This window comes from Salvia splendens, chromosome 1 (assembly GCF_004379255.2).
Source record: "Salvia splendens isolate huo1 chromosome 1, SspV2, whole genome shotgun sequence".
NCBI lineage: Eukaryota > Viridiplantae > Streptophyta > Magnoliopsida > Lamiales > Lamiaceae > Salvia > Salvia splendens.
Window position 1 is genome coordinate 31,424,103 of NC_056032.1, and position 25,951 is coordinate 31,450,053.

The following is a 25,951-nucleotide window of genomic DNA, read 5'->3' on the forward strand; positions in this document are numbered from 1 at the left end:
CGGAAGTAGGTATCTCCCCAAACCGGGTTATCGCAAAAGTAGTCGCGTACTAACCTTGCGGCGGCTTCCTCCCGGTTACGATGGATGTACGTCCGGGAGCGTCGTTGGGGCGGCGCGGCTTCCTTCGCCTCCCGACGTCGATCTTCTTCAAGTGATTGTTCCATTATTTGACGCATTTGCTCAAAAGGATTCATTAGTTTGGGTTAATTTGAGATGGAAATTGGAGTGGATATAGAGAGGATTTGAGAGGAATATATGTATGTTTGTGTGTGAAATGAGTATGAAATAGGAGTATTTATAGAGTAAAGAAATTAAAAAAAATTAAAAACAAATTGAAAAACGGCTAAAAAATCGGTAACATTACTGTTTTAAAAAAATTTTATATTTAAATTCGAATTTTTTTTTAAAAAAATGAATTATTGCTTCAGCGTGACGAAACCCACTCGCTGGCCAGCGAGTGGGCGTCACGCATGGCCTGAGAGCTCGCCACGTCGCCTCGGCGCGTGGCGAGACGTCGCGTCCCGCGTCGCGGCGTGACGGGTCTCGGGACGTTACGGGGACGGGCTGGGGATGGAACGACCTGCTGCAACGCATCCCGCCGCGGTTCCGTCCCTCCGTGACGGAACGCGGGACGGTGACGGGACGCGTAGTGGATGCTCTTCTCCACTCACCGAGAGCGAAACCCTCCTCCGGCAGGATTGGTCCTTCAGCTGGAGGTGGCGGCAAGTCCAAGTATCCTCCGTCCATCACCGAATACTGGTCTTCATAGTTAATAAACAAGTCGAAAAGCGCTGCGATGTTAGCCGCAGCGAGTTGAAGCCGAGCCGTGCTGAGTCTTCACCCAACGAGACGGTAAAGGGTGATGACATCTCTCTCTTTTGATGCCTCTCTTCACAACTGGATTAGAGGTTCACAAAATGGGAAATGGGTACAATGTGGACCAAAAATATCTATCTTTGGCCTATTTGTTTGCTAATTTTATAGGAGAACATAATGCGTTGATAGGAGTATTTAAATTTTGGTGGTTGTTTAACTTTTAACCATATAAAAAAATAATCAAAATTCTAGAATCAAGAACTGTAGTGTAATTTTCTAGAAGATATATTTCCTAGTTTTCTTAAAAATATTTTATTTTATTTAGATTTTTTACATATTTAATTAATATAACTAGAATTAATGTTAATATTGTTATTATTATGTTATAAATTAATAACTACTTTAGAAAATATTAATGTAATTTAATTTATGAATCACTTAATCATAATAATAATCTTGTTATCATATAATTTATTAATGTTATTATTATGTTATCAACTAACAACTTATAAAGATAGCTTTACTGTAATACTTTAAAATTATGAATTAGTAATAAAAATAATAATAGTAATAACAATAATAAAGATTATTGTTATGTTTTAAAATATTAACTTATCAACCAAACCTTAAAGTAAACTTATATTATGGATCTTATTATTATATAAGACTAATAGTTTATTATTATATTAATTACGAATTTATTTAAAAATTATTAAATCGATTAGTTAATGCAGTTATTACATCAATTAATTAATTAAATTAAATTGAATTATATAAGTTTGAATCCCAAGTACTACTCCTTCCGTTTCTTCGTAGTTGAGTCGTTTTTCTATTTTGAAATTTCTTTTATACTTAAGTTATTTCCATATATGGGAAGTAATAATTTACTCAATTTTTCTTCCTTACGTCATGTTATCTCTTTACTTTATTCATTTTCTACTTTATTCTCTTTATTTTATTTCTCTCTATTACTTTATCTACTTTATTACTTACACACTTAAGAAACTAAACATCAATTTATTAAACCTGAGCAAAAAAATGCCACAGCTATAAAACAATGGAGGGCATACTTTTTTGAGATTTCCAAACATATGATAAGTAATGAGTACAAAATTATATTCTCGTAAATCATATCCCAACAAAAAAAATTATATTCTGATAAATCATTGATAAGGCTAATTTCATGCATCGGTCTAGGGGTTTTATTTCGTGAAATTACTGGGTCTAACGCATGTTTTAAGCCAGGTGTGTGAAGGTTTTCGCTAGATCCAGGAAAAGAAGAGGACGCTTGCATAGTCCTAGGAAACTGGCGAAAGAGTGGACATTATGAAAGAAATTGCTTGACGGAGGAAGCCTCGGAGTTGAAGGGTAGAATATGGATTTCTACGAAGACTCTAGAAGGCTATGTCCGCATCTATAAAAGGAAGAAGCATGCAAGCTGGAGGGACCTTCTCGGTGGAGGCCTCACGAACAACATGTTGCTCAGTTCACTTTTCACATACTTGGTTCTAATTCGCGGAGGATCTCGGGTTCGCGCTGGGGTTCACATTTAGCTTTCCAATAGTGTTTGAGGGTTGTAACACCGTCCTTCTTTGGGGCGAAGAAACAATTTATTTCTATTTTTTGTTTCTGCTGAATTCGCCGAGCTTCGCTGTTCGAAGCTCGGTCCTCTTTTGTTTCTGGATATTTCTCTACTTTTATGCAAGTTTCGTTTTCGCTTACGTCGATCGTGATGATTTCTGTCGATTGATTGTGTTTACTTGAATTCTGGAGTTGGATTGTTGGAGTTGGTTGTTTTCGTGGTTATTTTCTGGATTATTGCAGGTTAATGGTGAGATCTGGAAGAATGGAGTTTGTTTGTGGATGAATCGGGGTTTTTGTTTTGCTGATGTTGTGGAGTTGTTTGTGATTGTTGGAATTTGGAGTTGATCGGAACAGATCTGTGAGAATCGGAATTATGGAGTTGATTTTGTTGGTTGTTGAGTTCGGATGGCTTGGATCCGGAGTGGATTAAGCGTCTGAAGTGATTCTGAGCATGAGTGTTTTGATTATATGCCTAGCTTACGTGTTTTCATTTCATTTCGCCTAGTTTATGTAGATTTGATGTATTTCCGATTCATAGCAAGTTTCCGGCGTCCAAATCTTTATATTCTGTTTGAATCTAGGTGTGTGCTCTGTTTTCTTCATCTGCGAGTTTAGTTTAGTTGCGAAGGTGCATGTCGTAGTTAGTTGGAGCATGGGTTGGTTATCTGCAGCTTTTTACCGTACTTGCTATTTCTGGAAATATGGTCCCCACTGTTATTTGCTTACTGTTTAGCTAGATTAGGTAGTCGTTTGCTTAGTCTAGGGAGTAATTGTGTCTTTCGGTATTGATGTCTGAATCCAGTAAGTTTTCTGTGTCCTAGGTCTAGCGTTTACATTTCTTGCCTAGATTTAGTGGTAGTTTAAATCTCAACCCCTTTGCGTGGCAGCAGCCGTTTGTTTCCATAGTCTCTTAGCACTACTTTGCGAATCCATCTCTGTGGGATCGACCCCACTTCCCTATACTAATTCATAGTATTCGGGTTGAGGGATTTATTTTTGAAGGGGAGTCGAGTGTGTCCAACGACAAAAACACTATAGTTCTCTAGAGTTCCTGGACCCAGTGATCCAGTGGATTTAAGGAGCGTCGTGTCTGGACCGAGCTTTGCATTAATTCTCATATGTGCACACTCGCTTACTCCTGAGTCTAGTCATTCGACATTAGAGTCGAGACGAACACCACTTCAATCATATCCCAACAAATTACTTTCTCGACAAACAGATAGGCTCTAAGATTTTATTTAGAGTGTTGTCTGACTTTATTTTAGATTAACTTCATAATCTATTATTAGAGTTCAAATTTAATGGATAAGGAGATGAACTTTTTTGGTAAAACTAAAATTGATCAGTCAATTATATTGAACATTTCCTAAACATATTAAGAGCATCTACAACTAAGGCTCGGAAGGAGTGCCACGCTGCTATGCCCCTCGCGACAAGTGGCACACTCCGTCGTGGGCAGACGCGCCAGGAAGGGGCAGGAGGCCGGCTGCTTAGAGGGTTGCGTGCGTGTGAAGATGCTTGTTGCAACCTCTGCAATGCGATGGGGTGTGGAGGTCCTTAAGAAAATCAATATTCTATAAATACATATCATAATTCACTTTTTTATTTCATCAGTCATTTACTATCTACATTTTTCAAATTCATTTCGCAAGCGACAAACAATGGATCCCAAGGAGATTTTCAACCACTACAATCTACGATACGAGGAGATAGAATGAATTTTCCCAACAGAAATGTTGGCAGCATAGGCCACAGCATAGGCCATCGACGAACTGGGAAGTTGACCCAAATGTTACTCTCTCCGTCCTATAATAGATGTCACACTTTCCTTTTTAGTTTGTCCCACAAAAAATATTATATTTCATTTTCTAGAAAAAAGTTTTCACTCACATTAATATAAATAGTACTATTTTCTCTTTCCTCCTAACATACAAAATAGCGTATTCTAAAATCTCTTGTCATTCTCAAGTATGCTATCTATTATGAAACGGAGGGAGTATTTTTTTAAATCTGTTCAAGAGATCGAACAACAATCCTTTAAAGTCGCGAGGGTGAACACTAATGATTACAAATCAATGAGATGGAAACAACTACCCACCGAAGAAGGTAAAGGGGCAAGAGGCAGTATTATTATTACAATTTCTTTTCTAGTTAAAGTTTGATTTAATTTTTTAGTTTTTTATACTATAAATAGATACACGTAGACGTCACCACGGTTCGGGAACCTGCGGTTCACGGTTCGGAACAGCCAGTTCCGGTTCAAGAAAGGCGTGAACCTGAACCGGCCTGGCCAAGGTTCGGCGGTTCCGGTTCCTGAACCGTGAACCGCCGGTGCATATCCGGTTCCGGGCAGGTTCGTCCGGTTCGGCGGTTCATTTTAATTTATTTTTTTTACATTGTAAATTTGTAATTCAAGTAAAAAATGTAAATATATTTGCATAAATAAAATTAGAATAAAGCGATGTACAAATGCAATTTTATTAATACAAATTACAACTTCAAAATTACAAATTACAACTTTAAAATTGCAAATTACAACTTTAAAATTACAAATTACAACTTATTATTTACAAATTACAACTTAAAAATTATAAATTACAAAAGACTTAAAGTCTTGATTACAATTTACAAATTACATATTCTAAACAAATGGGAGAAAAAAGAAATAAAGGAAAAGGACTTGAGCTCAACTTAAATTTAAAATTTAAGTTGAGATGCCTACGTATCCTCAATGCTCAATTGCATTTTGGAATCAAAGTCCACGTAGTTCTCTTACCTTGCTTACCTATTTGGCTTGATCGGAGGAATTGCGCATACTCTTCTTCGTTGGGGAAGTAGTCTTGGTCGGGTTGTACTACTTGATTGTCCCAATCCGGTTCTTGGTCTCTAATTTCGGCGGAGCACCAATCATCAAGTAACATGGCGGCTTCCATGTTTTGCTCGGTGAGTCTACTTCTTTTGTCGTCCAAGACGTTGCCTCCAACATTAAAGGCGGACTCGACGGCGACAGTGGAAGCCAGAACCGAAAAGATCTCCTTGGCCATTGATGCAAGGATGGGAAAATCTTTCTCGTGTGATCCCCACCAATCTAGGACGTTGATTTGTTGGGGAATGTGACCTCCTTCTTCCTCATTGAATGGAAAGTGTGAGTCAAAATATAAATCTAACTCACTTGCCGAATTTGCCGTCCTTCCTCCGCTGCTGAAGCCGTATAGGTCCGCCAATTGGGATCGGGCGTCAGGGTCATCAACTTGGAAGAAGCCAAAGTTATGTGTTTGACGGGGGGTCTAGGTCTCACTTGGTGGGTACTGTTGTACTTGGCTTCGTAATCGTGAAAGAGAGCCCGCAAGTCGAACTCAAAACTTCTTTGGAGGGTTGGGAGGTGGGGGAGGTTTATTTGGAATGTTTGGGCTAGGTTTATGTAGTTGTCGTTGTCCTCGTCATTTTGCAAAGCTCGGAGTGGTTCATGATCAATAGAAGCCAAATTGTTGTAATAAAATTCTAAAATTTTTAAAGTACCAACTAGTTTTCTACTTTGGATCCAAAACTTTGGCAAGCAAAAAAACAGTTGGGATCTCATTGAAATACTTGAGCCATTTTTCAACCAGATTGTACATGCAATGTTCTAAAACACGAACGGATGTGCAATAATACACACCCGATAACTCAATGGTGGCATTTCGAAAACCTTTGAATAATTTAAATAAGCTCATGCTTTGATCCCAACAAGAAGAGGTTAGATATAAATCATCAACAGGGAAAGTTCTATAAAAATCAACCAAATATTCTATATGCTCTAATGTAGAATGCAACATATCATATGTAGAGTTCCATCTAGTAGACACGTCTAAAGTAAAAGTTGTGTACCTTATTTTTTTCGAGTGACAATACTTCTTCCACGCCTTGCCAATTTGAGGCTTCCAGTGGATCAAAGATACAGCTGTAGTAATAGGTTGAATATGTCTTTGCCATAAAGACAAAGCATCTTGTACACATAAGTTTAAAATATGACAAATACACCGTTGGTGAAAATACTTACCACTTATCACCGGGGAGCAAGCCGCAATTAAATTGGGTATACTTGCGGTGTTAGCGATTGCGTTATCAAAACCAACCGAAAATATCTTGTTGCATAACTCATAATCAATCAAAACTTGAATAATTAAAGATGCAATTGCTTGTGCGGTGTGTGGGTAAGGAAATTGTCTAAAACCAATTAAACGTTTATTTAAAGACCAACTATTGTCTATAAAATGACATGAAATTCCCATGTAAGAATTTCGTTGGAAAGAATCCGTCCACACATCGGAGCAAATATTAACTTTGTGCCCCAAGTTGGATAGAAATTTTCCAACTTCTCTTTTTTTGTCAAAAAACTGACGGTTGTTAGATCTTTGAGCAGTAGAGGGGGGAATTCTTTTTGTAGCAACATTAAAAGCGGTTTGCATAGTAACTTCATATTTTTTGTCATTAAAAAAATTAAACGGCAAATGTGTCATTGCCGCCCATCTTACCATAGCATCGGTAACATTTTTGGGATCATATTTAATTAGAGGCGTACCTGTTTGAGATGATGAGCCGGCGGAGAAGTTTATTTGGCTTTGGGACTTAGTATGCCCATATTCCACGGGGTGTTTTGTCTTCAAATGGCGATTGAGAGTACCATATCCCCCACCGGTTCCAAATGGATAGACTTTATCACAATAGTTGCAGTATGCTTTGAACTCACTTGTTTCCACGGTAGTGGTCGGATCATTAGGATTTGAAATTACCACCGGGACCTTCTTGTAATGTTTGGTGAAAATATCGGATTTCAACTTGGGAGGCATCTTCTTCTTTTGTCGTCCTGCGGAAGGAGGAGCATCGGCCTCCTTATCATTTTCGCCAACTTGGCCGGTGCTAGAAGGGGGGAATTGATGTGATCCATCATCGCCTTCGTCCGACGATAGATTCACATCGTACTCGAAACGCGAAGCCGAATGTGAATGCCCCCTTGTTGGTCGTCGTCGGCGAGGGCAAGTAACAAGGCCACATTTCGATCTTCTTCCTCCTACGAAAATTATACAACTAAGTAAAAATACTAACACAAAAATAAAACACATAGACACATAGATGTTGAAAAATGAAATTATGAATTTAATAAAAATGAATTAACAAAAAACTAAAACATATTAGAACTTATTTGAGCTCGAAGAGCGGCTCGCCTTCCCACCTCCTCCGCAACTTGTGCTCTAGTAGGGGCACGTCGACAACGAGTATCACTTTGATCTTGGGCAATTCCCTTGCCCCTATCACCACCACGATGAGATGAAGACATGATATTTATGGAAATTGAAAGTGGAGAATAGAGAGTAGTGTGATTGTGTGAAGATGATAACGTGAACAACGTGAGTAAATTATGAGCGCAAATAACGTAAACAACTTGAGAGAATGAGGATGGAGAATAGAGAAATTGAGATTGAGAAGAGAAATTCTTATTAACATAAGAATGGAGTGAGTAGAAATGAAGAGAAGGGGAGTATTTATAGGGGAAAATTGTGATTAAATTAAAAAAAAAATCAAATTTCGAAATTTTGAAAATCCGCCGGAACCGCCGGAACCGCCGGTTTTAGGCGGAAAACCGCCGGCTTCGTCAACGGTTTCTGACGAAAACAGGCGGCCGCGGCAATGGTTTTTGAAAAGGCAAGGAGTAGGCCCGAAAACTTGTCGGGAATCGTCGAACCAGCGGTTCCGGCCAAACCGACTGTTCGGAACCGCCGGTTACGGTTTGCCAAGAATTGAAACCTGAACCGGCCCGGTGGAACCACCGGTTCCGATCACGGTTTGAACCGCCGCCGACGGTTCCGGTTCCGGTTCGGAACCGCCGGTGACGGTTCCGGGCCGGTTCGTCCGGTTCGGTTCGGTTTGGAGACCTCTAGATACACGCAGCCTCGACTACATAATGCAATATTTCTATAAATATTTTATTCTTTTTTCAACAAAATCAACATAGATGTGTTTGCATAGTTAAAATTATTTTTCTATTATCCTTCCAACAGTTACTACTCTTTCTGTCACATCGAAAATTATCCACGTTACTTTTTAATTTGTCCCAACTAAGATAATCGATTACTAAAAATAGAAATATCTTTATCTCTATTTTATTCTCTTCATTGAACACACAAAATAAAGTTGCATAAAATCTCGTGCTGCTCAAGGAAGGAGTCATCTCTCTTGGAACGAAGGGAATATGTATTTATTCATAGTATTTTCTTTACTATGGATCAGACCCACTCTACATTATTATAATGTGTTAATGAAGAAAAAAAATACTAGTAATACCCAATACTAGCTAAAATGATAAAATTTTAGGATGTGTTGATCTACATTAGAAAAAATAGATTTCTTCTAGCTATTTTATTCCTTTCTCTTTTCTCCTGGACTATGCATGTAAAGTTTTATTGTTTTTTTAGTGACGCTTGGGTCAGCGTCTCGTACGATCCCATTGTCGGGAATCAACAAACCCGCAAGTGTTTTTGGGAAAAGGTTACCGACGAGAACAAGCCAAAGGGCTCACTCCGCCGCACCATGAAAATGCTCCGCAGTCATTTTGACCGAGTCGACATAGATGTCAAAAATTTTTGAGGGATCTACAAGAATGAAGCAGCGAATTACCAAAGTGGAGCCAGTGGAGCCGACATTCTGAGAGCGGCTTTGCGAGTCTTTTTTGATGACAACAACAAAGAATTCAAACATGTCGATGTTTGGGAGGCGGTCAAAGACGTTGAAAGGTGGGCTGGCGGTGTCCAGTCCAACACGGGCTCGAGCTCGAAACGCACGAAGGATACGACAGGTGGCCAATACTCGTCTAGTGAGGGTGGGTCAGGCAACGCCTCACAAGAGGTTGAGGGCAAGGCCACCGATGCAGGAGGCTCCTCCAGTGGGCGCCGTCGGCCGCAAGGGGCCAAGGCGGCGAAGGCGGCTAGAGGGAGGGGGGCCAAGGCGAATCAAGCCAGGCGGGCTCGGTCTTGGGCTCGAACACCCTATTGTCCATGTACTTGACCGCCACGATGACTGACACTTTCCGCATGACGCCTCCCCAATATCAAGCCAATCTTGCCAGAATTGAGTATATGGCAAGACGAATTGGTATTCCGCCTACAGGTGGCTTGAGTGCACCGCCACCGCCTTCGAGGGATGATTCGCCGGCGGAGTAGTTTTTATAATTTATATAAAATTATTTTTTAAATTATGTATTTTAATTTTTTCACTTTTTTATTATGTTTTTTATATTTTTTTGCATTTTTTTTATTTTTTAGGATTTTAAATTTTAATTTTATTTTATTTTATTTTATTTAATGAAGTGTGTTTTTATTAATTGAATTTGATGGAAATAAAAATAAAAAATGAAATTGAATGAATAGTTAAGGGATGAGATGGTTAAGAGATGAAGGGTTGCATGTGCCGTCTCTTAATTAAGAGATAAGGTGAAAAGTATAATGGGGTCTATAAATAGTTAAGAGATGATACGGTTAAGAGACGGATGAGAGACAGCGTTGCGGATGGTCTTATCCGTCGACGAAAGGATGACTTTCCAAACACCCCACCCCGTACGGACAAGTCGTGGCACATGCGTAAATTCAGTTAGCAGCAGGGCTATTTCGTTAACCGGCCCCTCCCATTTCTTCTATATAAAGCCTCCGCACCTCTTTGTTTGAAACCGCTGTATGAGGAGGGAGTGTGAGAGAGAGTCTCTAGAGAGAGAAAAAGGTTTTGTTTCAGTGTAGAGAAAGAGGGAGGAGCGCAAGGGTCATGCAGGGGAGGAATTTCACCCACAATTATCATTTTTAAAAGCGCTGTTCTGGTTTTCACAATTCGCTCTGTTTTTTTGGGAGATAATTATGAGTCGATTAGGGTTTAAATCAGTGGTTTATCATGGAGATGTGTATCTAGGGGAACTGGAAGCAGTTATTGTGAAGGCCGGGAATTTCCAATTCCCCAATAATGAGATTCGAATTCATCACATCACGCCTAACAGCGACAGATGCCATCCCCTCTCTGTTCTACACACGATTTCCTATGCCTCTGTTGTCTGCAAACTTGAGCCCTGCGCTGATGCCAATCCTAATCCCGATGAGCCATCTCCTCTCATCAATCTCCACGCTTCGTGCTTCTACCAACTCAAGGTTTCATATGTCATCCTTCCGTTTATTGTAATGGTTAATGTTGCTTTTACTCTAGAGTAATAGTTTATGGCTGTGTAGATATGTGTTTGTCAACTACTATTACTTATGATGCAAAATGATTAAACTCTGCAATTACATTTCTATAGTAGTCAGACTCATAATTTTAGCATATCTTGATTATACTGTAGGAAGTTGGAATGCCTCTGGCTATGAAGACATTTATTGCTCTTACTCAAAGTGTTGTAACATTTAATTACTTATTGTGTAGACGGCAGTTGTATTGGTTGGCACTGAGGAAATTCATTTAGTGGCAATGCCTAGCATGCAGAAGAAGTTTCCATGTTTTTGGTGCTACTCAGTGCCATGTGGTTTGTATGATGCTTGCTTATGGATGTTGAATACCCGATGTTTAGCTATTGTGTTCGATCTAGATGAAACTCTTATTGTTGCCAACACTATGAAGTCATTTGAGGATAGAATCGATGCTTTGATGGGTTGGATTGCACGTGAGACGGACCCTATTCGGGAATCTGGGATGACAGCGGAGATGAAGAGATACGTTGAGGATCGTGCATTGCTCAAACAGTATGCAGAGATTGACAGCGTTGTGGATGGTGGGAAAGTATATAAGGTGCAACATGAGGAAGTCCCTATTCTATCTGATGGGATTCGTCGTGTTGTTCGGCCTGTAGTAAGGTTGCCTGAGAAAAACATTGTTCTTACACGTATTAATCCTGAGGTTAGAAGTCATCTTCAATGCTATGTATTCTTGGGTTGTAACTAATTTCTTTTGAAATGTACTCACTCCCAATTTGTCGATGCTACAGAGGACTTCTAACTTGTAAAGTTTTATTGCTAGCCTTCATTTTTTAAACTCGAATCTATGTCATTTAAATTGCATTCCTATTGTACTCACAGTCCATTTTGGAATGTCCTACAGGTTTTGCCTATGTAATAATTCTTCTTCTTCTATGACTGCATTTCTCGTGTGATAGACAACTTGATTATAGTTTTCTGATTGTGGATGTTATTTTCTTCAGAACAGGGATACCAGTGTGCTGGTCAGGTTACGACCTGCTTGGGAAGATTTAAAAACTTACCTAACTGCAAAAGGCCGTAAAAGATTTGAAGTTTATGTTTGCACAATGGCTGAGAGAGATTATGCCCTTGAAATGTGGCGCTTGCTTGATCCAGAAGCACACTTAATTAGCTCAAAGCAGCTACTGGACCGTGTTGTATGTGTCAAATCAGGTATACTCCATATTATCATGGGTATGAGCTCTAATGTTTTTCTGCTAGCATCCATTTTGAGGTCTTTAATACTTCCAGCCGATTGATGCATTTGAAGTTGCAAAACAAAATTATCCACCTGTAGTTGTTCCTCTGCTCCTTCACTTGAAAACTTTTGTTAGTGATGTAGTGGGATTCTGTAAATATACCTTTGGGATCAAGTGCTCTATATGATTAGTTCACCTGTTTGTAACTATCTACAATTCATTGTGATGACTGAATTTGATGAGTTGAGTTCCATCTACACCCTTCTTAAACTATTTCGATCTATATTTTAGGTGCTAGGAAATCTTTGCTCAATGTCTTCCAGAATGGTACCTGCCATCCAAAGATGGCGATGGTTATAGATGACCGGTTGAAAGTGTGGGAAGACAAGGATCAGCCTCGTGTCCATGTAGTTCCTGCATTCACTCCATATTATGCTCCACAAGCGGAGGTACTTGATTTTTGCTTTTCTACATTCTTGTTGATCACTTGCTACTTGACAGAGACAGTATTTATGTAAAAATCTTTTCCCGTATAGACTGCAAATGCTGTTCCTGTCCTTTGTGTAGCAAGGAATGTAGCATGCAATGTTAGAGGTGGTTTTTTCAAGTGAGTGCTCTGTTAAAAGTTATAGGGCACTATATAATTTAGCTGTAGATTTTCTGGACTGATGTTCAATGACATCTCTGGTAATTATTTTCAACAAACAGGGAGTTTGATGAAAATGTCTTAACAAGAATATCTGAAATTTTCTACGAAATTGAGCTTGTCAACTTACCCTGTGCACCAGATGTGAGCAACTATTTGATTTCAGAGGTACGAGAATAAATTTTGTACCTCAATTTGCTATCCCAGACAATTATTAATGTCAAAGTAACTTTGTCAGGATGCTAATCTTATACCAAATGGGAATTTGAATGGTCCAGTCGCTGATGGAATGAATGGACCTGAAGTTGCACAAAGATTGCATCCTCTGGTAGTTTCTTTTTCTCCATTCTTTGTTTTCCATGTAATATGTTTAACTTATTCACTTGATTCAGGAGTATTCTTATTATGTCCATGTTTTGTCTTCTCCCATTCTCCTGGACTTGCTAATGATCTCTTTTGCACACTATGCTGTTTCCTTTCATGTCCAGGATGAGAAGAATGGGACCCATGCTGTTTCCCTTTCCTTTGCTAATAACGTTGAGTTAAAGTCTGAAAGCTCTAAGATTCCTGTAGTATCTATTGCCAATGCTGCTGGTCCAGTTACCAGGCCTTTACCTTCTGAAAGTACGGATTTGTTAGAAGTTCCGTTTTTGTAATTTTGGCCAAGTTCTCATTTAACATATGTCCATTTAGTGTGAAATTTCTTCTCAATCTTTTAATGTGGGTTTGGTTTTCTCAAATTAACATTTTAATGGATGTTTCATTGCAGAACCCAGTTTGCTTGGAGATCCATTTAGAAGAGATAGCAGGTTTTCAATTTCAACTGAACCACCTCTATTGTCTAGGTTTCCTTGGCAGGCACCACTCCTGCAGCCACAAGGTGTTCGAATAGTTGAAGATGATACTAGTGGAGGGAATTTTAGTAACCAGACTCCAGGAATATTTTCAGAATATGAACGAGGTCTTCAGAACTCACTTAGTCATGGTACTTCATCATCAGTTCCTATGGAACTTTCGCATGTAAATCCAATGAAAGCCGAAGAGGTTGCTACAAGCCCATTTGCTTATTCTATATCATTGTAATTTCCTTTTTATAACATTTCTCTTATGAGTAATTTTAATTATTGTTCAGGCTAACTCAGTCTCTGACAGCCAGAAACAGGGCCCCTTATTACCAAATCAGTTTGCAGGTAATTCTACTATGTGTGTGGATTTGGAGTCCAGAACATTCTTGCTTAATTTTGTTATTCTCTCTTGGTAGATTATGCTAAATCAAATAATCAACCTTCAACCACTGGTAAAGAGCTTAAAAGTGAAGGTGATAAAATGAACCTGTTGCCATCCTTTTCTATTAGCGTGCTCCAAGAGATTGGAAGAAGATGTAGATCAAAGGTAGACTTAATTGTTTAAAATTGTATTTTTTTTTCTATCCTCCCCTTTGCCTGGATATCTTCCCACATACATTACTTCTGCTCAGGTTGAATTCAGACCCGTTGTAGGTACTGGAAATGATTTGCAGTTCTCAGTTGAGGTGAGTACTAAGAACAATCTTCTCATATATTGGTCTTGTGTGAATGTGTGTTGAACTTGTTTCTGAAGTTTTCTTAATCACCATTCCTCTGTTTTTGGGTTATGCATTTATAGTTTTATACATGCTTTTGTAATTCACACAATTTCCATGTGGTCCTTTGAAGTTCTGTATTGCTTTTCCAGCTTAACTGCTTTGGTAAGAATGAATTCTGCACTTCATTTACAAGGACATGCGCTTGTTAGCACTTCTTCTGTGATTCTGCATGTTTTGCCATTTGATCCCCATATCCGATGTTTTGCAGCTTCCGCCTTTTAAAATTCTCGAACTCTTGTGCAGAATATCAGATATTTTTAATGTTTTCTTAGTACTTGAATTTCAGAGGCTCATGGGCTGAATCAATGTGTAGGTATTCTTTACTGGTGAGAAAATTGGTGTTGGAATGGGGAAGACGAGAAAAGATGCACAGCAACAGGCGGCAGACAATGCTCTTCGGAGCTTAGCTGGTAAGACCAGTCATATGCCACTCACGTCTGTATGATGTGTGGACAAGCAGCTTGCTCCTGTATAAACTGTCATCTTATTTTCTGCATTTCATAACATCTTTTGCTTTTGCAGATAATTATGTATCTTATATTGCACCTCACTGTACCACTGTGGAGAGTGATTTCGATAGACCCATTTTAGAGAAGGAAAATGGTTTTCTTTGGGACACTGCCAAGCCTGGACCTGAAGAACTGCCAGTTAGTAATGGATATTTGAAACAAAATAAAGACATGGAGAAATGTGACAATGGATCACAAGGCTGATCTAATATTTTGCTTAAGAGCTCTGTGGATGTTATGATAGTAGGAGTTGTGTTTGTCTTGTGATGAACCAGTCCTTTGAATTTTATACCACACGGTTTGGGAGCAGAAAACAAGGATTGCTTAAATTTGTTGTCTCATTTCTCAGCTGGTCCACCACAATGCTTCACAATGTTCATATTGGAGGTAAGAATTTTGGTTGTTAAGCACTACTTTGCTAAATGCTGTTCATGTTACATGTTTGCTAGAAATCTAGAGAATATATGTTTTAGTTTCTTACCGAATTCTATGCAACCAGCTTGTTTTTGAGAAGATGTCTTATGGTCATGCTAGATTATCTGTTATTTACTGGCAACATTTTCGTGTTAAAATAAACCCATTTACAATTCCTAGCTGTTATCTTACAAGGTGGATTCATTGTGTTCCTTTCAAGTGGAGTTGAGATTGTTTCGTGGTGTCTTTCTTTGATGTTTGCTCACAGGTTACTTGACTGGAGCAAATCCTCGTAGCGACAACATTCTAGCTTTTTATTAGGTAAAAATCTTTATTTTTCTTTCTTTCTGACTCTTTACTTTATTTATTAATAGTATAAAGTTGTAAATTTACTTTCTAGCAGTTTTTTACAACTCAAAAATTGGGGTTTAATTTATTTTTTAATCAAAATGTGAAAAAAAAACAAGAAATACTACATGTAATATAAAACCAATATTCGGGATGTATGAATTGTTTATTTCCTCCAATTTGTCCACTTAGCAAAAACGATTCGGTGCAGTGCGGAATTTCACATACAAAATGCAGAGAAGTAGCCATGGTGAGGTCGAGTTCTGTGTGCTGTTTCCCTACCCCAAACAAGGAGAAGATTTGTTTGAGGCAGGCAAACAAGAGCGGAGAAACACCGAATTGTTTGAAGGTATGCCTTAAGTACAAGGATTTTCACCACCAGAAAGCAAACTTGCTGTAAAACACGTTTATACTTAGAGTCCGAATGTAGAAGCGACTTTTAAGTGCACAACATTTTTGAGAGAGATCGAGTGATGAATTATTGGGGTGAGTGTGTTGAATCTGATTGAATGCGGCGCATAGGAGATTAAATCTTAGTAAAAAGTGATACTACTATTAATTTAGGTACGAAAATTTTATGCATATGTAGTACTTGCTTATTAATATGATATTGCAACTGTATCCTTTATTTTTGCTCAATTTAAGTGTATTAGTTGTTGATTTGATATATAACATATAAATACTTGTCCCCAATTCTCGGGAACATGTGTGTCAATGATGCCAGCTTGTTCCCAATTATTGGGAAAACATTGATCACCCAAATGATGCCTGATCTGATAGATGGGTGTTAATTTAAGATCAATTGATATATATTAATTAATTCAATAAATTGAGAGATTTGAGATTAGCATCATGGATTTAGGATATTCGAAGCTAATGGGGAGTTGCATGCGGGTAATTAGACGGAGACTTTGATTATAATGTGTAATCAACCGTTTAGATACTTCGAGGGAAGATTTAAACTAGGCATGCACAACGGTTCTGAACCGCCGGTTCACGGTTCATCGTATGCATGAACTTGAATCGGCCCGCCAAGGGTCCCGGCGGTTTCGGTTATGGTTCAAAAAACCATCGGTTCACGATACGGTTCAAAACCGCCGGTTTTTGGCATGAACCGGCGGTTCGCTGGTTTGAACCGACGGTTCAACCGAAAATTTAAAAAAAAATACTTTTTATTTATAAAAATTGATTTTTATACTTAAAAACAATTTTTACAAATAAATGAATACAAGAAATTCATAATAGCCCATAGATATTTGATTGGCTTGTGAATTTATGAAACCATTCTTGATTGTTTCTCTTTTATAGAGACATCCTTGAATGTTTTATGTTGTTCCACCTTCGATGTGGGACAAAATCATTCTTGGTTGTTTCTCTTTATAGAGACATCCTTGAATGTTTTATGTTTCACTTTCGATGTGAGACAAAATCATTCTTGGTTGTTTCTCTTTTATAGAGACATCCTTGAATGTTTTATGTTTTACTTTCGATATGAGACAAAATATGTTGAAGTATTTTATTTTATAATTACATGTTTAGAGCATTCATTTATCTTTTTCCAATGTGGGATACGAAACTTTCTTTTATCTTCTACTTTTCTTCATGTTTTATATAATATATATAAACAAAATTATTATTTAAATATATTCTTGATTGATAAAAATAAAGAATTATTGAGAAATATGATTTGTATATAGAAAATATTTATTTGTATAATAATTATTGTTAGGTTTATACAATTTGTATAAGAATTATTCTTTCAAATGTGCATAATATTATTTATTAGTTAACATATACATAAATTTATAAACCTAAGCAAATCATTAATGATAAAGAACTAATGAATAATAATTTATGTAATAATATTTGTTGTTAAATTATAATAATAGAAGATAGAGTATTAATATAGACGAAGAATGATGGACGATCTATAATATACTTATAAATAAAGACTTTTATCCCACATTGAAATAAAGAGTAACACATCCAAAATGTGTAACTATAAAAAAGAATAATTCAATATACTATCTTCTAAATTAATTAAAATCCAATATACTATCATCCAAGTATTGGCATTTTAAAAATCAAATTCAACTTTAAGTATGGAGTAATTTTTTTTTTGACTTTTTAGTCTTTATTATGTATAAAATGTGCTTAAACAAATTTCAAACAATAAGGTGAAAATTACAATTTTATTGATAATAAATTTGAATAAGACTAAAAATTACAACTTATAATGAATATATTTTATTTACAAAATTAATAAACACTACTTAAAGTTAAACCTTTTGATTTTTAAAATATCAATACTTAATATTGGACTTGAGCATTTAAATTGGAAGAGAATGTATTGAATTATAGGGAAAACACTACTTGAATTATAGAGAGTGTATTGAATTATAGAGAGTGTATTTCAACTTATAATGAATATATTTTATTTACAAAAATTAATAAACACTACTTAATATTTTATTTATCATTAATGATTTGCTTATGTTTATAAATTTATGTATATGTTAACTAATAAATAATATTATACACATTGAAAGAATAATTCTTATACAAATTGTATAAACCTAACAATAATTATTATACAAATAAATATTTTCTATATACAAATCATATTTTTCAATAATTCTTTATTTTTATCAATCAAGAATATATTTGAATAATAATTTTGTTTATATATATCATATAAAACATGAATAAAAGTATAAGACAAAAGAAAATTTTGTATCCCACATTGGAAAAAGATGAATGAATGTTCTAAACATATAGTTATAAAAGAAAGTACTTCAACATATTTTGTCTCACATCGAAAGTGGAACATTAAACATTCAAGGATGTCTATATAAAAGAGAAACAACAAAGAATGAGTTTGTCCCACATCGAAAGTGGAACATAAAACATTCAAGGATGTCCAATAAAAGAGAAACAAACAAGAATGATTTTGTCCCACATCGAAGGTGGAACATAAAACATTCAAGGATGTCTCTATAAAAGAGAAACAACCAAGAACGATTTTGTCCCACGTCGAAGGTGGAACATAAAACATTCAAGGATGTCTCTATAAAAGAGAAACAACCAAGAATGAGTTTGTCCCACATCGAAAGTGGAACATAAAACATTCAAGGATGTCTCTACAAAAGAGAAACAACCAAGAATGGTTTCATAAATTCGCAAGCCCATCAAATATATATGGGCTATTACGAATTTCTTGTATTCATTTGTTTGTAAAAATTTATTTTAAATATTAAAATCAATTTTTATAAATAATTTTTTTTAAAAAAATTCGGTTGAACCGGCGGTTCAACCCTGAACCGGCGGTTTGAACCGTTGAACCGCCGGTTCAAACCGGTAAACCGCCGGTTCACGGTTCACGCATCCTTCGACCCTGAACCGGCCTGTTGGAACCGGCAACCCGCCGGACGATTCAAACTGCCGGTTCCGGTCCCGGTTCCGGTTTATGAACCGGCGGTTAACCCCCCGGCGGGTTCGGTTTGTGCACACCTAATTTAAACTAAAATCGTGACCGTTTTAAAAAACTTGAGGTGACATTAAACATTGAATGAAATAGTTATATAAGTGAAGGAAGTTAATGAACTTGAAACCCTAGAGTTCGTTGGTTCTTATTTAATTCTTTGTTTTCTTTGTCAATAATGATTCATGTTTACTCATATGGTGATTCAAACTCCTGACCTATTAGATAAAGGTGAAGCGTATTACCAACTAAGATGTGTTTCTTCGTCTTATTTAATTTTTGCTTACATAGTTAAAACCTAATTATTGACATGTTAAAATGAAGTATTTGTTGTTGATGATTGTGCATAATCATTTGGTCTATATTCACTGTAAGAGGGTTTCAACTTTCAAATAAACCAAATGTATTCGTCACGATATCAATAATATGATTTGTGTGTGTATGTCTTAATCGGGACTTCAATTGATTACAATATAAATTAATTTCATCCATATATATACTTTATTTGTAGTTACCAGATGCAAGGAATAATAATTTTATTTCTTTTGTATTTCTTGTATCTATGAAGCAAATAAATTATTATTTTATTTATATCTTTATTCCATTATTACATGCTCATTTCATTTGATCATACCAGTATGACCGTATATTTACAGTTAACTTTTCAAAGTTTGTAACTTTTAACACGCACGCTATTAACTTTCCCATTTAATAAGTTTTACATTTCTATTTATTTGGTTTTTTAATCATAAAAGAACTACTTATGCATCCATTTACCAATTCTCTATTTGATCATACCTGGAAATGTAACTTTGTTATTTATATACATTTATATTACTAGGGATTGTGATCAAATACAAACTCTAAATATTGAATAAACTTCAAACTATAATCTGGACCGTTAGAAAATGTCAACAGATGACAAAATAACAACAACAGAAAATGTCAACACAAAGCCAACGGTTGACACTGTGTTGACATTGTATTGGCATTGTGTTGATATCAAAATCTTGAAATTTTACACTGTGTTGAAATTGTGTTGACATTGTGCTGAAAATTTTAGAATTTGTACAATATATAAAGTTTGCATTCTATCACTACCCTATATTACTAGTATAAGATTTTTTTTGGAATAATTCATGAAATGTAACTTTGTTAGTATTATAGTAGTACATTTATATTAAAATATAAGAAAAATTTTGTACTATTATTTTTGAGTGAAAACAAAAATAATTGTAAAAAACGTTTAACGACTGATTTAAGTGAAATAATTGTATTTGACAGATACAAAGTTAGAATGGGAGAGGCATAAATAAAAGATAGAAACAATAATAGTTTTTAACATAGAATAAAATAGAGAAAAGAAATCAAAAATAATTTCTGCAGTAAAACAAATAGTAGTATCACGTAAATAAGGACAAAAAAATTGAATTGCAAAAATTGCATAAAAAACGATAGGCAAAATAAGAAGGAAAATTAAAATGACAACGGAAACACGATTGTGAATACATTGGGATGATCAACATAGTTAATTTAATTCAAAACCACATAAATTAAAATAAAATTATATAGATGATAAATTTAATTAAATAGAAACCTGGATACTAAGAATAACAAATATTAAGAATTTAATTATATGATTTAATCTAAAAAATGGCCTCTAAAGTTAACAAAGAAAAAGAAAAATAGTAAACAGGCTAAATTATTATTAGCGTCAAATTTAAGCGCAAAATATACGATGTGAAATAAGAGCATCCATGATAGGGGCGGACATCCCGACGGATAATCCCAATGACATCCCAAAAACACCTCCTGCCACGTCAAAAGGACATCCCACAGCACTGCCATGTCATAAGGACATCCCACGGCTCAATAGCGGACATCCCCAAGGATATCCCGGCGGACAAGCACAATAATAAAAATTCACAAATTCACCAAATTAACAATTTACGGAATTAAAATTTCGACACGAATACAGACGGAGAAAGTGCAATAATAATTTCATTAAATAAAAAAATATTAAAATAGTACAATTCAACAAAAAAACAATGATTTAAACAAATTGCATTATAAATATCAACGTGCACTCCTCCGTGTCCATAGCTCTTCAATTATATCTTTCTAGAGTCGAGTATGAGCTTCTTGTTGCCGAAGATCGGCAAATGCACGGACCCGATCGACGTCTCCATAAGGTATCCCCATTCGTACATTGGCGGTGGCCACGCCGTGGCTTGGACCGGCAACATCAAATCATCATTGGCCAAATCAGTCAGTGCTGGACCTTCATTTTCGACAATCATGTTGTGCAAGATAATACATGCGTGCATGACATCAGCGATGCAGTCAGGATACCACAACCGTGTTGGACCTTTCACTGCCGCCCATCGAGCCTGTAGCACATCAAATGCCTGCTCCACATCTTTGCGCGTCGCCTCCTGACGTTGCGTAAAGTAGATCTTCTTTTCGTCTATTGGGCATCTGATCGTCTTCACAAAGACGGGCCACCTAGGGTATATCCCATCCGCCAAATAGTAGCCCATATCGTGCTGGTTGCCATTGGCGACGAAACTGACGGCCAGACCAACGCCCATGCACTGCTCGTTGAAAAGGGGAGACGACTGGAGGACGTTGATGTCGTTGTTCGACCCGACTACTCCAAAATACACATGCCAAATCCACAACCGGTAGTCAGCTACGGCTTCGAGGATCATCGTGAGATTCTTGCCTTTGAAGCCGGTCGTGTACACCCCTTTCTAGGCGGCGGGGCAGTTCTTCCACTCCCAATGCATACAATCTATGCTACCCAACATCCCCGGAAATCCGTGCTGATTCCCGTGCATATCCATCAGAGCCTGACAGTCTTCGGGGGTAGGCTTCCGAAGATACATATCCCCGAATATGGAAATTACGCCTTGACAGAAATACTTCAAACAATCGCGGGCAGTCATCTCGCCGATGTGGAGGTACTCGTTGAACATGTCTGCCGCGCCTCCGTAGGCCAACTGCCTGATTGCGGCAGTGCACTTCTGTATAGGCGTGTGACCGGGTCTACCACTCGCATCCTCCCTGAACCTGAAATACATGTATCGACGCTCTAAAGCGTTTACAATATTCATAAATAGCGGCCGGTGCATCCTAAAACGCCGCCGGAAAAAGTTCTCCCCAATCCGCGGCTCCTCAGCGAAGTAGTCCTCAAATAACCAATAGTGTGCAGCGATGTGGTCCCGGGGTACTACAGCTCGACGATGGATGTGGCGAGGTACCACCGGCTGCAGTTTCTGCTGCAAGTGCTCTTGTAGCAAACGATTTATTTCGGAGGACGTATAAGCCCACAACTCTTCATTAATTCGCCGCCTTGTGTTAGCAGCATCCCCACCACTATCACCCGCACCACTGCCACCACCACTAGCCATTTTAGATCTACCGATAGAAACGTAGAGATAAAGAAGAGAAAGTCGTTAATACAAGTGGTGCGAATGAAATGAAGTGCAACGAGCCGTATATATAGAGTTTTTTTTTTAATTAAAAAATTGGAAATTGGGACTCCGCTGGGACGTTCGTCGTGTCACCACAATAGCGGACGTCACGACGGACGTCCGCTCTCACCCGCAGATGACCTCTCGTCCTCCGTTCTCGTCCGCATCCGTCGCGTTCGTCGCAATAGCGGACGTCCGCTATTGTCGATGCTCTTAGAAAACATAGTTATGAATAATAAATACAGCCCATTATTAGAATAGCCCATTTTCGTCGCTCTTTTCTTTTTATTTTATTTTATTTTATTTTGCACGGTAGAAAAAATGACGTAATGTCACTACGAAAGAAGTTTTTTCTATGAATTTTCATTTTTGTTTTTTGAGCTCATTTCTTCACCTCTGAAAATCAGAAAACCACACCCCAAAACAGCCGCCGCCAACCACCGTCGTATTCCGCCTCTAGCAACCGGACGCCGCCTTATCTCCAATACTTACTGCCTATCAGATTAATCCCGAACCCCCGACGAGGCGACGCGACCAGCTGATTACCACCGTTTGTCCGTAAAATCAATCCGTTTCCACATCGTGTAATTTCTACTTTCTATCTGTTCAATGTGGTTCAAATGAGACGCTTTTCTATTCTTCGGTCATGTTTGGGAATTGATTTTTGAATTGGGGGTTTAGGGTTTTCAGATCTGATGTGATTGCATCTTTGTGTACCGCTTTCAAATCTCAGTTGCTCGCTCTATTCATTGATTAACATGCTTCCTATGCTCTCCATCGAGGATAGGTATATCATACTTGTGGCTTTATTTTGGATTAGTGTTAAGTTTGGACTAGCTACTGAGTTCAAGGCCTATCTCTATTGGATTTAAATGAAGATTGGAAAATAGAAATTCAGGGCATCTACAAATATTGATTAATCTGTCGGTCAATTAATGTGTATACTGACTAAGTATGATTGTTTTGCTTTCTTCAAAGTGATTTTAGTATGAAAATTTATTTCATTGCAATATCGCTGATATTGGTAATTTGGAAAGCATTTTACCCCTTCTCCAGTCTAAGCAAAATCAGTTGCTTTTTATGGAACTACATGTTAAATTTTCACATTTAACATATTCTCCACAATAATTAAGTTTAGATGCTTGATATTCTTCATAAGAATAGTAAAACATAGGAGTATCTAGATTTCAATGAAAATTACACCTACGTATTAAGAAAATTGATCCGAGACTGAAATTTCTTCTCTTTACCATTTTGTTTCAGTTTCAAAATAGAATTTTCTGGTGCCTAATTTTGTTTGAAATTCTCTAAACAGAATCTGATCTAAAGAAGCTCAAAATCTGATGATATGTTTGGACTATTGCACCCCTTCATAATCTCATCCACGCACCTGAATAGCTATCTAGTTTCCTGGTTAACTTATACAGTGAATGATCTCTGACACTTGTAATATTTATCTGTACAGTGCTGCTCGTATCTCTTAATAGATGAATACTACATTACATTGTCTTATCTGTGGATTTAAACAGGGAATAATGGGCAGACAAGGTTCTCAGCTAAAAATCAATCCGAAGAAATTCGGGAACCTTCAGAAACCTTGCATGAGAGAAATGATGTCATTTCTTAGTTGTTTGGCTTTAACTCAAGGCGATGATAAGAGATGCAGCCGGCAGAAGTCTTTGTTGAGCACGTGCATGGATGCTCAGGTAACTCTAGTTCTGGCAGAAATGCTAAAATTATTTTTTATCCCTATAGATTTTTCCCAACGTTGTCCATCTCTGCTGCTAACGTGCTTGTTTTTCTTTTCTGCAGACTACCAATAAGCGAAAGCCTTGGGGCAGCATTAATTATCACCTTCAAAGGCTTAGCAGGGGGAAAAAGTAACGATGTTGGCTTCTTACTCTGTTCGTGCTAAAATAGTAGATCTACAAATGGTGTCCTCATGGAGAGTCCCTGGTAATTTTTGTTAAATGGAGTTTGAGATCTCTTAAATTTTGTTTTTTCCTTGAGCATGTGCACCACTTGTCGGTTTCACTTTGAAGAAACAATTTCAAGCATCCATCAAATGTTCCAGAAATTTGGATCGCCTGGATTATTCAATAGGGGTTTGTTTTTGTTTACAAAATACATAAATCATCAAAATTTAACTCGCAATAAATTTGACAAAATTAACCCTGATTAATAGTTTACTATTAATCAATTTGTTAATTTTGTCAAAGTGGTTAAGTGGGCGGTGACGTGAAACATGATCAGTAGAAATTATGAATGAATTATGCTGACTTGATAGGAATGCATAAGCTAACTTATCCTTGGACTATTGAAGGAGAGCGATTATTTATATGTTCTGTTTAAAAATAAGAGTGAATATCATCAATAGTTTCTGGATTATGTTATTTTATATGTGTGGTTTGTGAGAAAAAAAAATATTAATAATCTCTGAATTTAGGGTATAATTAAGTTTGACCCCCTTTTCACTTTTCTTTTTTACTTTTACTTTTACTTTTACTTTTACTTTTACTTTTATATGATGAAAATGCTCCTAAACCTTCTACTAATATTTCTAGACTTTATGGGGTAGTCTGGATACATGTCTTGTGATTTATATTTGTATTAATAACGTGCTGCTATAGTTAGGTTTTTTTAGCATATTTTGAATTTTCTTTGTTTATATGATTTGTTTTCAAAGTACATCAAACAATATAGTTTACTCTACAATATAAGCATAATTCATCTCTACAAAATCTAAATATTTTAAAACATTTAATTTATTATGTAGTAATTTTCATGTGTGATTAACTTTTTAATAATAATACTATATGTAAACACAATTAGTTTACTCTTTTATTCATTGTGTAGTTTACACATCATTATTATTAGAATCTTATTATAAATGTTGGCGTTTTTATGTACGAGTATCAAATATAATTTTTTTGAGGTAAAACAGCTTTCACTTTCTATACTGTGTTGTTGATACGTGTAAACTGAAATTTAGAAAGAATATATAATTAATAAAGATTTGTATTTTGTATCTGGTCCGAGCCATCATTGAAAATTATTAGCACTAAACTTTAAAGTATATGTAGATAAATCGTGGTAACGTTAAATACCTGAAAATGTGTTGCAAAATCACTGTAAAATTAATCTCCGATCTCATCGATTAAATTTTTTTTCTAAAAGATTTAGATTTAGTACCAAAAAAATATGCTTATATTGTTTGATAAAAATAAAAAAGAAATAAATGTAGATTTCGGAAAAAAGGATTAAATTCGTAAGCCTTTCGAAATCAGGGATTAAATTAACTAACCTTTTAGAATATGAGATCGAGGCATGCGAATTTTTTAGAATAGGAGATTTTGACTTTTTTTTTTCTTTTCTTTTCTTCTTATTTTTGGTTTCCAACTATTACAGATAGATCAAACTATCCACCTTCCACCCTTCTCCTTCACCGCCTGCCCCCACCTTTGTAACGCCCATACTTTTTATAGTACTTGGAATAACACCAAGTTACTACGAGACAAATAATAATTTGTCTAAACGAAAGGAAACGAACAAAAATAATTAAGGTTTACGAACTTTAATTAGTAAACAAGAATGCAATATAATAATACACT

General features: G+C 36.6%; 2 protein-coding genes across 3 annotated transcripts; both read left to right on the forward strand.

The window, feature by feature from the left end:
• Window positions 1–10,116: 10,116 nt before the first annotated feature.
• Window positions 10,117–16,022, forward strand: LOC121747067 (RNA polymerase II C-terminal domain phosphatase-like 2). Of its 2 annotated transcripts, none has more exons than XM_042141050.1 (16): window positions 10,117–10,565; window positions 10,834–11,304; window positions 11,606–11,816; window positions 12,134–12,291; window positions 12,379–12,449; window positions 12,551–12,656; window positions 12,727–12,816; window positions 12,977–13,112; window positions 13,258–13,532; window positions 13,621–13,678; window positions 13,750–13,880; window positions 13,966–14,019; window positions 14,426–14,522; window positions 14,635–15,008; window positions 15,304–15,356; window positions 15,595–16,022. In XM_042141050.1, the coding sequence occupies exons 1-14, from the start codon at window positions 10,281–10,283 to the stop codon at window positions 14,823–14,825; spliced, it is 2,334 nt and encodes a 777-aa protein (XP_041996984.1). In that variant the 5' UTR covers window positions 10,117–10,280; the 3' UTR covers window positions 14,826–15,008; window positions 15,304–15,356; window positions 15,595–16,022. The 2 variants fall into 2 exon arrangements, with proteins under 2 accessions (XP_041996984.1, XP_041996992.1); XM_042141058.1 differs by having other exon boundaries at window positions 10,446–10,565; window positions 10,754–11,304.
• Window positions 16,023–22,687: 6,665 nt separating this feature from the next.
• Window positions 22,688–24,440, forward strand: LOC121747084. Its single transcript, XM_042141069.1, has 3 exons — window positions 22,688–22,922; window positions 23,870–24,046; window positions 24,153–24,440. Exons 2-3 carry the CDS (start codon window positions 23,876–23,878, stop codon window positions 24,222–24,224), a joined length of 243 nt encoding a protein of 80 aa, XP_041997003.1. The 5' UTR covers window positions 22,688–22,922; window positions 23,870–23,875; the 3' UTR covers window positions 24,225–24,440.
• Window positions 24,441–25,951: the final 1,511 nt, after the last annotated feature.